The sequence below is a fragment of the Pleurodeles waltl genome, chromosome 7 (assembly GCF_031143425.1).
Source record: "Pleurodeles waltl isolate 20211129_DDA chromosome 7, aPleWal1.hap1.20221129, whole genome shotgun sequence".
In the NCBI taxonomy this organism is placed as follows: Eukaryota; Metazoa; Chordata; class Amphibia; order Caudata; family Salamandridae; genus Pleurodeles; species Pleurodeles waltl.
In genome coordinates this window covers 812,262,795-812,275,580 of record NC_090446.1, presented here as the reverse complement: position 1 = coordinate 812,275,580, position 12,786 = coordinate 812,262,795, and the positions used below count along the sequence as shown (strand labels likewise).

Below are 12,786 nucleotides of genomic sequence, written 5' to 3'. Positions count from 1 at the left end.
GTCCCGCTCCACGGCCGTAATGAGAGCCAAACACATGGGCAATCTATTTATCTTAGCAATGTGAATAATTTGAAGGAGTTCTTGGGTTTGGCTGCAAGCAGTAAAGAGAGAGGATGGACTAAGGAAGCAGAGCAACTGCGGCATGTCCTTTACAGTGGAGGGCCACGCCCACCTACCCTTTGCTCCTCATGAAGAGTGTCTGTCAGGCTGAGCAAAGGTCAGTCTGACAGACGCTCTTCATGTTCAGATCAGGTAGCCAGGAGCGAGACATGCGCGATTTGGGCAAATTCCTGTCTGCCTGAGCTGAACTTTGCTGGGATGAAGAGGTCACTGCTCCTATGGGCGTGACCTCCTCAGCTCAGCAAAGGTGCCTTAAGGCCCTTTCTCTCGGTGATGAGGGGAAGCATCACCGATTGACTTCGACCTGGGTGCTTCAGGTTTAAACCCTGAAGTGCCCAGGGAGAGTGTCAATCAGTGACAACTTGTCACAGAGTGTGGAGGGATCAGAAGTCTCACTGACCCCATCCCACTCTGTGACGCAGTTGGGACTGCTGCCTTCCCTCATTGGCTGACACCAATGAGGGAAGGCAGCAGTCCCAACCCTCCTGGGACATCCGAGCTGAAGGTGTGTGTGTGTGTTTTTTAAATGAATGTTTGGTGCATGCGTGTATGTTTGAATGTTGAGGAGTGTTGTGAATGGATGTGCGTGCGTATGTGAATGAATAAGTGTGAGTGTGATTCCCACCCAGCCCCCTCCCTCCTAAAATTACCAGCCACCACTGAGGCAGAGACATTTATATGGAAAGCAGTCCTGGGATTGGCCATTAGGGACTATCAGGATTGTTGGGATATGTATTTTTTTTGTTTGGTTAATGTTAATTAGCTGCTGTCATTTCCCCAGTAAAGAAAGAGAAAGCTAATCTCCTCGTTCTTGCCCAGAACTCTCAGTTTTCAGTTGAACTTGTGAACCTAAACATTGAGGAATGCCATTAGTTCCTAATATGACCTTTGTCAAGATTTTTCTGTGTCCTAAAATTCAGGAACGTTCCTATCATAACACAAGTCTATCTTGACAGAAGGCTTTCAAAAAGTAGTAGTAGTCGGAAATGTGCAAGTATAAAACATTGTCCTAAGCCCATATTGAAATTTTAGCTCAATTTTATGTATTTTAATAATGTATTCATGTGTTGGCCTATTTTGTGTCACTGCAAAGTTTTATTACAAGAGTCCGCTCATTGTATAAGAGGAACATGGGTTGAACCTTCCAACGGATAGGATCTTTTTACAGAGTAAGCGTTTCACATATGGAAGGTGGGTGTTTTCTAATCTACCTGGATCGCTCCAACATTTATATATTACTAGTTTTTGATAAGGCGTCGCTGGCCCTGAGAGGTGGCAGAGTGCTTTACAACAGTGGTACAATAGCAAAAGCCCTGAGGAGCAGTGCATGTGTGCGTATGGATAGTACTGTAAAAAGCCACCCAATGGAAAGTCTGTAGAATGCAGTGTGTTAATAGTAAGGGGCACATATGGATGACAGTGGGAGCATGGTGGAGTCAAGGTGTGAGCCTAAACCTCCTACAGGTGGCGGTTGAGGAAAAATACAACTACTGTACATAATGTTGTTAAGATATGGACAATTCAAATAAGCAACAGTAAATACCTTGTATAGTGCTGAATGAATACTGCATCAGGGTATAAACATGCCAGGACAAGTGAGAGAAAAGGACTTCTTTTTGGGCAGCATGTACATAGGGTAGCATCAATTCTATTTCGGTTAAAGATCTTCAAAATATCTTGAACATGGGCTCTTGTAAGTCAATGATTAAAACCAATAGACCAGTCCACTGATAAATTATCAGATTTTCATTATCCGGTGGTGCCCAAGCTAAAATCTTGGAAAATCTAATACTTGGACTGCCTTCCCTGAGCAGTTCTTAAGCCACTTGGTAACGCTTCTGCCATCTTTGTAGCTCTACCTAAATATTTTTTCTGCAATAAAGTGTGTCAAAAGCAGGTATAAAATGCCATGCTTATTGTTCTACCCATCTTAACTAATTATCATCATAAAACCTTTATTCGGTTGAATAAAACAAGCATTTAAGAGCATATTAAAAGATAATCCATACAGTATAGGGCAATACATAACATACAATTAATTAAAATGCAAGTTACCTCTAAACCAGGCCAAGTTCCATGTATTCCTCATGTAGGAAACCTGAATGAGGTAAGAATCCAGGCAACAGTTTTCAAGAGGAAATGTCTCCTCACCGGGGGTTTCAACAGCTGTTCCTGCTCTATAGCTGATGAAGCCTGCTTTAAGAACAAGGTTTTCACCCTTTGCACATCAGAGACTGAGTAGGGCTTAAGGGATATATCCTCTCACCCTAGGGAGGTAAAGGCAGCTTTCCCAAAGGGAATCCAGGGAATTCTACTTGTGTGCCCCGGGGACAGACAGTCCACAGGAATGTGTCTGTTTAGCTTGAGACCCTTCTTAGTCTTGATTTTAATCCAACACAACAGTGGGCTAAGGGCAACTGTGTCAATAAAATATTTGAGACCCAGCTCCGTGTGTACTGAAAACGCAGGGGTACAGTGAGGCACCATCCTTCTCAGAAACTGATTTTCAGCTATCTGGTTTATATCAATCCTTACGTACCCCCAGAACTTGCTGCCACACAGGACCAGAGAGACACATTTGGCCTGATAAATCTCGAGAAGAATGCAAGAAGACTGAGAGCCCAGTCTACTCACAAAACTTGCCATGGCCCCCATGGCCATCAGAGGCTCTGCTCTCCTCCCCTCAACTAGGGGCCTCCAGGATTTATTTGCATCAAATAACACCCCCTAGGTAGGGGAAGGCCAGAACCTTTGCCAAGATATAATCCGCCACCTTAAAATTCATTGACCTAGTGGCCCGAGTACCTCTGGCCATGAGATACGACTTAGTATAATTAACTATCAGGTACAAACCCCCCATACAAATCATAAACTTATCCAGGAATAACTGCAACCCTACAGCAGTCCGGGCCATGAGAACCGCATCAGTGGCATATAATAATAGCGGCTGTGAGCGGTTCTTTGTGAGAACCGCACTGAAGCTGACGTACCCGAATGCAAGTTAGACAAGAGGGTCACTACATTCTGATCGACCCCCAGCACAAGAAGCAAACTCCACAAGTTTTCATGGTTGACCCTGCCAAAGGCTGATGTAAGGTCCATGAATGCCAAATGTAGGGATTCCGACCGTGCGACTGCATACTTGTTGATATTTAAGTAAAGGTAAAAACACTGATCGGCAGTCAACATGCCACGGCGACAGCCATATTGAACCTCAGCAAGAATGTTTTTGGCTTCCAACCATGCCATCAACTTGTTTAGGATTACCCTCCAAGAACCTTAACCATGGATGTCATTTAGGGTTCTCCAGGGGTCGTAGCTGCGACCCCCTGGCTTGCCCTTTGGGACCCATGTCAGTACCTTTGTGACCCCTGGATTCAGAGGTGGCAAATTCAGTGCCAGGAACACAGAGGAAGCTCGTCATTATGGACGTCAGTTGGGACTCCACTCTGTTTTCTGTACTTTTTTTTTTATTACACTAATACAGAATAACATAATAAAAATTGAGTACAGTTAGCTGGAAAATGCCCTTCCATGGTAGCTAAGGTGAGCAAAAATTTGATTTTAGATGTATATTATGTCCGTGCTTGCAGGTAAGAGTGTGTTTGTGTGAGAGAGAGATTGTGTGAATATTTTGCATGTATAAATGTCTGTATGTGAGTGAAAGTGGAGGTGAAAGAGCATGTGATGTCACTTACGCTACTCCTGGCATTTTGGAATTTCGGTGAATTGATGTCCATGACCTTAACTACAGCGTCAATCAAAGAAACGGTGTGATAGCACTGGGTATTATCTTTCTCCCCCTTTTTTAAAAATGGGTACAATTAGTGTTGTGGACCAAGAGGGCAACACACCATCCCAAGCCGATGCATTCAGAGCCGGGGTTAAAGTGGGCCCCCAAATCTCATTTTGTCCAGGAACAAATCCAGGGGAATCCCATCAGGGCCAAGGGCCTTGTTGCTCAGTAAAGCACAATTGCCCTTACTAATCTCCTCCACTGTAAACACCACACTAGCTCTCCTTGCCAATGGAGCCACCCTCTCTATGCCCTCCTGATTGGCCACAAAGTTATACACCTCCTCAAATTGATCAATCCATTGCTGTTCTGAAATATGATGGCAAATTGCTGGGCCATTGCCTTCGGCGATGCAGGGCCTATTTACCACCCTCCAAAAAAGAGAGCTATCTTTAAGCTCACATGCCTGCCATAACTCCTCACAGTGGTTTTACGGGAGGGTAAGGCCTTTTTACATTACAACCGACAAGAGGCCACCAAATTCCTGTCCCTAGGAACTGCCATGAGAGCCTCCTTCAACCAAAGCAGGGTCCTAGAGCAATCCTTATCAAGCCACTTAGGATTCAGCTCGGCCGATTTAGGCGCAGGAGCGGATAATAATTCTGAAGCTTTATGGGCTAAAATCAAAAATGCATGCAAAACATCCTTCCCCAAGGCACTGAGGTCCAAACAAGTGGCGATCTCATGTTCACAGGTAGAAAAAAAGAAGAGTGCTAAAAGAATTTTGGTTCACCTGTGACCATTTAAGCCTTTTGCATTGGTCCACCAGAGAAAGCCCCCTCTAAAGCATGCCCCACTCTCTGTCTGCAATAACGCCCTCAATGCCTAGCAATAGAGGATTATGGTCACTGAAGGGGCTATGAATGATATAAAAGTGCAAAATGTTCACAAATATACGGGCTGAGACAAAGATAAAATCAATGATAGACCTACAAAATCTCCCCTTCAAAGTAGGCAAAGTAGGAGAAATGAAAGAGTTAACCAGCTTATTTAAAGTGAAGATAAGATTATGGGTGTTTAAGATAAACATAAGCTCTGGACCCTCCCTGGTGTGAGTCAGACTTAGCCCCTCACTCAACAGGCTTGGTTACATCACCCACTAGGGGTCAATCACAAAGATGACAATTGAAGTCTCCAACAAGCATTCACAGACCAAGCACCAACAAGGAATCCAATGCTGATCATAAATTATGAACATTAGAGGCCCCAACTCGCACAGCCTTATCTTTGTAAAAATTGACCAATGCCATCAGTGGGGGAGTGAGCTGATGCTAAAAACTTCAACCCTTGCATTGTGTGTGATTTCCAATCCAGATTTTTAAAATGTCCACACAGCTTCACTGCCACAAAGGTAATGAAACCCCCACTAGTCCTCTCAGCTTCGAATGACACTGTGGGGGAAAAAGTAGGTCTTGTATTCTTCTATAAAATAAATAATTTTTCACCTCCTAGGTTTCCTGGAGACAGATGATCTGATACGATTTAACAAATTGCACCTAGGAAGGATGGTTAAACTTGGAAGACAACCTGGCGATGTTCCATGAGAGCAACTTGGAGTCATTCGAGCTGCCCACCCAAATGACATCGGCTGGAGGAACGAGCCCAGAGGAGGGCACAATAATTAACATTCCAGTAGGGCAGGAACTTGTGGCAGAAGTAGCCTACTACCTCTTGAGTCTTGTGCCTAACCTTACTTTTGGGCCCCAAACTGATCGCCAAGTGCATACTTTAAGCTCTTAACTATCGGGGTAGCTAGGTAGAATGGTTAATGATTCCACAGAGGGGTGGTATGGGGTGGAAAGTCAGAATTCTGTTGAACATATAACTGCAATAAAAATTTCACTACCCGGCTAGTGGTATTACTTGAAAAGAAAAAGTACTTTATTCAACACATACACCTATCTGCCCCAGTTATAAAGTGCCGAGGGCGAAAAATAATAAAAGCAGTTGTCCTTTGTGAGTCATGAGTGCATTGAGTTGGCTCCCATTTTCTTGCTTGGAGGTAAAATCAGACAACTAGTGTGAAAACACAATTAGTGGCCCCAAGGACTAAATAGGTACAATCTCCTTGTAGTTTCCCCTTGCCCCACAGCAGTAGTTGCACAATAATTGGGCTGGGATGTTATGATTGTCTTTAGGTTATTGTAATAGTTCCCCCTGTGCTACTGAACATTACTTATGGTGCCCACAAGATTGGTTGCACAGTAAACCTCTAAATGTTTGGTATGTGGATGTTTGCCACATTGTGTTATTGCCTAGACTGTGGCACCACAATTCTTGGTGTGCATGCTTTCACACATTCATTGGTGAGCAATCTTCTGGTCTTGTGTAATGTACCATGGCAGTGTAACTCTAGGCAGGCACATGCCTCTGGTCTAGGATTGGAGGGAATGCATGGGCACAGCTGGAAGAAAGCCCTGCTGGCTTCTGCAAGTTGGGAAAATTTGTGCTTTTACTATAACCTTATCTGACTCAAACTCAAAATCGTCTCCCAAACAAAGGAAAGAGCATCTGCCGAACTGAAACTGTGATGCTGAATTTAGAACTGCCAAGGTTTATTCATATTTTTATTTTAGCACCTTGTCATCATCCTTAAACTTTGGGTTGTCAAACTATCAAACACTGTTACAAGTTTGCTTTGAACCAAGAGGCCATGGGCACTTTTTGAGTGATTGTGTCTTGTGTCTTCTGCAGTCACTCTCACCATCTCCAGTTGTCTTCTTCTGTGCCTGATGGATAGGGTAAGAGTGATCAAGATGTGATATACACTCTCAGATTTGGATAGCGAATTACCTCACTGTGGGACAAGCTGCAGGGGAACCAGGGTCACAAAGAATCACCGATTGATCTGGTAGTGCTGATCCTTCCTTGGGCTACAGAGGGGCAGCCTTATTTCTTCCTGCACAGCTGCTCGTATCCCTCCTTTTTGAGGCAGACTTTCCATCATGCATTGGTACTTTCAGAAGCCCACAGCGAGATTCAATGGGATGCTTTCTTCAAAGTAGTTTCAAGGCATTTATTCATGGCAGGATATAGAGCTCGTTAGCTTGAATATTTATCTCATTCTCCATTGGTATAGCACCCACAGAACTGGTTGATGGAAATTACTGGGGATTTCTGCCCTGTACTAACATTTACTTCTCGAATAGCCTCCAACGTAACTATCATTCCCGAGCACAGGATACTAAATGGAATTCTGGGAAGCAGCATCCAAGCACAACACACATTCTCCACGAACGGGCAGCTGAGAGGAAAGAGGTTCCCATTTCATATGAAGGTCTTGGGCCACCTAAGTATAACTGGGTCACACTTTCCGATGGCAGACGCACCCTACAAATATATCAATAAAAAACACATTAAAGCAAACAAACACTGCGAAAGACAGGATAAACAAAATGATTACTTGCTATGTGTGTGTACCTTTGGTGGGAAACAAAGAGTGATGTGCATGCTCCCAACCTGCTTTTTCTGAATCTGGACTCTGTACACTCTTTACATCATGGAAAGAGTCTCCTCTCCCGCAGGGATCTCTGGCCCCTTTTGATCCATCAAAAGATCAATTGTTGTGACGTTGCAATTGGCTCCCCACTCAACCAACTGTACTTACATAGCAAAAACATACATATGATATCATGTCCCCAAAGGAATGGAGTGAACTACTAAGTTTTGGATTAAATAGAAGAGCCTAGCAGGCAACTCTTTATGCAGCCGAAAGGTAAGAAGCCTGTCCTTAAGATATAATCAGTCCTCCAGAACCCTGTGTGCTGATAGCCATGGTCTGTAAAAGAAGGCTGCACCTGGTGTGCCACTACAGAACACAAAGCCCAGCTCTAGGTGTCAATCCACTTTCACGTAAGCCTCGAGCATACACGTGGCTATCAAGTGCTTGAAGCCATACATCAAAAAGTAAACAGAAACTTGCTGCAGAGAAGCCGGGACAGGAGTGCATGCTCAACCGAGACATGCAGAGAAACTTTGCATTGCCACCAAGAGATGTCTGTTCTGAAGCAAACGGAAACATTGCACTAGCAGTAAGACGACAACATGGTGAGCAGTTCTAAATCCAGTGCCAGTGAAGTTAGGCAAGCCTATGCTTTCTTCCTGTTCACAGAATCAAGGACGGAGTAAATTTAACAGATATTTTTTGTGATTTCATACTATGTCTTTGGTAATCATGCACTGCAGAGATAAATGGGCAGACAGTGATGATTTCTGTCCACCATGGCATGAAAGGTTATCATTTATAATTTGTTTTAATCCAAATGTGCTGCCCATAAAAACATTTCTACCTATTCTATCTCAGAGAAGAAAACTAAAGGAGGTGCCTTGGCTATTTTTTAAATCGAGGCTAGAAAACATCTTTAGCTCTCTCAACTGCATTAAGCAATAAAAAGTCACACATAATAAATAAGTACAGATATACGTATTAGCCCACCAAATCAATTTGTCATTACATCTGTCATTCACATGTCCACCCAGAGCAGCATAAATCTTGGGGCAATGGGTCTGCCCACTTCTGCCACTGGCTTTCTTGCCCGACAGTGACCGTATTATGTTTAATCCCATATGCAGATCCGCCGAATTTAAAGAACACTTAAGTAACAGGACTGGTGGAACCATGTTTTATTTTGTCAAGACTTTTGTCTCTCCAGTCTTTAGCCTGTTTTATTTTTTTAACTCGTTTAGACCTACTTTTGTATTTAATAAACTGCCTTCAGACTACGGTAGTTCAAAGTCAATAATACATGTTCTTTGTGGCAGTAATTACAAACCCACATCAGCCACTTTTGGTAGTTGCATTCTTTCTTCTTTACTCCTTATGCTTTTAATAAATAATCAGCTTGTTAACCGTTAACACAAGTTTAGTTAATTCTGGGAATATATAACTCCATTTGCTAATGCTGGTACCCATAGCAAGTGTCTCCGTGATTATTAGTTTGCAGAGCAAACTAAATAATTGACATGAGTCAGATTTGAACACCTGACGATGGAGAAAAATGAAGTGTCATCTATGACAGATGAATGTATTTATGTAATTAATCTACTTGTATTAAATCATTGGGAATGACGTGCATGCAAGCAGTTCGTTGCATCAGCCCATCTAACCACATTATGAGGACCTGGCGACCAGGTTCAAGTTAATATTGCAGAATCCCGTTTCATCGTCTTATGCTTTAAATGAATATTAAGTGTTCTGTTTGTTCTCAAGTATTTGTTGATGGGATCCATTGTCATCATAGCTGTTAATTCCATTACGTGCAAGACACCATGCTAGAAAAATGCAGTCTTAAAGGGTTGATGATCCTAGGTAGCACAGGAACCACAAAATAAAAAAATACTATCTAAAAGAATAATTTCAAATATAAAAGTTATTATTCATTCAACACGTATTTGTTCAGGTGATTATTTTAATTTCAGTTAGTACAAAGTTCCCTGAACTAATTTTCAACCACATCATAGTTCTTTTAGAGCAAGTGGGTTATACACACATATGTGCTGGACTAAGTCCCGGGTTTCTTGGTGTGCCCACAAACTTAATTGGTTGTGAAATGGATGAATTGATGCAATCTGTAGTTTTCTTGGAAGGTAGCGATGCAGGTATGCCACAGTGATACTCTGGTCATCCACGCAATGCATTAAATGAGGGCAGTGAGCCAATGCTAACCACAGAGAATTTACTTTGAGGTTAGTGGATGCCATTTGGGGTTGGTACAATGGAAATGGTTCAAAAGTAGGTTTTCAGTTTAGGCTCAAAAGAATAAAGTACTTCATTTAAAATTCTCTGGTGATTGGCTTATGACAAAGGATTAATGAGACCAACCCATGCTGCTCCTTAGCATTTGATTTGTTCTGTAAACTAGTCATCTTTGTCTGTCAACTCAGGAAATAACACCTCAGATGTTCTCCTCAAAGTTGCCCATGTTTATTACTTAAGGGAGCAAGTAATCTTCCTTTAACTTGCCAAGCATTTTGATCTCATGATTGAAGTGAATGTTATTTTTTTCTTTTCTAAAGTATTGGTTAATAGAACTTTAAGTAGGGTTAGATAGGAGCACAGCCCAAGCAGCAATAACCCTCGCTGGACCCTGCCTCTCCTAGCTCACATTGTCCTGGAATATACAGAAAGTACAGAACCTGACTAAATTTGCATTGATAGCGTTAATTTTCTTATCAGATCTTCCTTCATTTTGTGTGTCATTTTGTTTTGCAAGACGGCATGCTTTCTTGCATCTGTGGAATGTGCCGATCTATGATGAAAAGTTGGTGAAAGGTTAATTTTAGTAACGGGAACAAAGGCCAGGAATGTTGTGGTTAGTTCCTTAGTGCGTACGGTGCTTTATTGGTTGCAGTTGGCTTAAGTGATGTCATCGGTTTCTAATGCAATCTTTAGTGCTTAGGGGGAAACTTTTCTTTAAGTACACATCAGTCAACGAATGGTTCCTGCATCGCCTTGTTTTTCGCTTTTCACCATCATTAAAACGATTTGTACTTGGAAGGCGGCGGTGCTAGCGTGCTGTTCTTACTGCTTAGCATTTCTATACTGCTTAGCATTTCTATACGAATAGCCAACCCCCAAAGCCAGACTGTGTTTTAGCAGCAAGAGTTGTTTACGAGCAAACAGTGCCGTACACGTTGTCCTGCTGTGGGAAGAATGGCTGGGCCAAGGTTGGGAATGCCTTTCGGGCACATACAGCAAATAGATGGTTCATAGGTTTACTTTTCGGTTTTTTTAAATAAACAAGGTGAGCAATTTCCTTGGGCGGTAGGCCAGAAAACCTCCCAGCGCTGCATACCTTCATAAAGGTCACGGATATTAGGATGATTACCTTGTGTGTATTGTGCCATGTACTGCTTTTAATGTACCTTTTCTGTTGTTTTTTCCTTTTGTTTAGATACACCAAGCCACTCACCTTTGCTGACTGCATAGGTGATGAGTTGCCTTTGGGATGGGAGGAGGCCTACGACCCTCAAGTTGGTGTTTACTACATTGATCACAACACTGGTGAGTGGCTTTCATGAGATTAACTGTGTAAATTAATCCGACATGCTCGCAAGCTGTTAGTAGTGGTATTTTACGCCTGTCTTACTTGTGACCTACTCCTGAATTTCCAGCAGAAAGATATATTTGCTCACCGCTTTGCCCCAGTGATCATGGTGCATTAATCACAATGACCTAGAAGAGAACTGCTGAGGGCTCCTGCTTTGAGGCGCAAGAGACCGCACTGCTGCGCCAGCTGTATTCCTCAGATCAAACATCTGTAGTGTGGCACTGGATTACAGCGATGTCATGAACCCTGACCAAGAAAGGGGCAGACCAATCAGAAGCATTCTCTGGTAAAATAAAGAAAATATGCGGTCAGTATCGTAGAGAATCTAAATGATTAAATGGATGGAATTTCCTAGTGGTGGCCAGGTCGATCTTTTTCACAGTCCAAGACCCTTGGACATTTACAGTAGCTACAATGTAATTCGGAACAGTTTGTGCTGCAGACATTGTACATAAACAGAGCGTGTCGTCACACATGCAAACCCCTCTTCATAACCTGTGTCATAACCAGTAAAATGTAAATATCTCAAGTAAGAGAAAGTAATGTTGTCCCCTAGACGTAAATAATGCAGTTTTTTTATTGAAATTATTTTTTATTGAGATTTTAGGATTTGCATCCCTTGTGGGTACAACGTGATATAAGGAGTAGCAAACAGCGAACAACAGTCTCTTTGCAGCTGTGTTACGATATACATTAAATATTTTGAATCGGTTACCTGACAATGAAATCGTAAACTGGAAAACATAACCAAGAAAGCAGTATTCATAACCGAAAGGAAGTCAAGATGACTCAGTTCGAGTTATGTGTTACAGAGCATGTTGTTGTGTGTGCTTGTGTTGTGCCCTGGCAAAGCGTAATGGACTCGAGGACCTTGCTATGGCAGAATAAATCTGGTAGAGGGGGATGAATGAAGCCTCTTTCAATGTGTAGGAGAGAACAAGAAACTGGGGAAAAATTCGGGATTAAGGTATAACAGGGGAAAGGGAGCAAGCACTGGTTAGAGTGTTGGATTAGTGCAGTGTTTAATTTGTAAATAAAAAGGTGCCGGTGCTCAAAGCTCTCCTCTTAAACGCGCGGCTGCTGAAATTAAAAGTGCGAGCACATAATACTGAGGCAGCGTAATCCTGAAGCCACCTCGGGCGTTTTTAGTCCATTTATAGCCACTCCCTGCCCCTTCAGCTCACTCTGTCAGCTTCCTGCTTTTCCCCTTTCTGACGCTTTTTCGTTTTTCTCTGGATTAGTGTCAAGATGATGGGAATCAGATATGGACTAAAGGGCACAAAGGGGGCTGGGGAGCGGTGTGAGAACGGTCACCTGGGTGATTCATCCTTTGGTGCACTGCATCCCAAGAAGCGGGGAGGAGGGGGAACTGGAAGAGTGTCCAGTAGGTGTGGGGTTGGTTCCCTGATGGCTTTGTAGAGCCACGTTATTAGATGGCACCCTCCCCCCATGATTAATATGCGTATCACCCCGTGTGTAGGCGGTTCGTCATCGATCGTGCCCCATAGTCACCAGTGTGTCACCAGTAGTTGTCCATGCACGATTAACTGACCTTAGAGAATGTCATGATCTTAGCATAGTTGGTCGAATGTGAGAAGCTAGGCATTATGAAAGAGGCTACCCACCATATCTAGGGAGTGATAGTGCCATTGCATCAGTTGGTCTGCTGTGAAAGGCCCCCAGAAGGCCCTGGAGGGGGATCCCAGGGCCGTAGGAAAGTACCTTGTTTCGTTAATTGGGAGATCTGGCCAGGCATTTCCTAGCCACCTACCCATGGAGGGACCAGGAACAGTGCTTCTTGATGGTAGATTGGAGAAACTG

The 12,786-nt window shown here is 43.0% G+C and overlaps 1 protein-coding gene across 1 annotated transcript in view; it reads left to right on the top strand.

Annotated features, from left to right (window-relative positions):
- Positions 1-12,786, top strand: part of WWC1 (WW and C2 domain containing 1) — a 347,981-nt gene that overhangs the window by 108,238 nt on the left and 226,957 nt on the right. Inside the window, exon 2 of the mRNA XM_069199350.1 lies at positions 10,810-10,919. Coding sequence (XP_069055451.1) covers positions 10,810-10,919 — 110 coding nt within the window. The remainder of the gene's footprint in view (positions 1-10,809; positions 10,920-12,786) is intronic.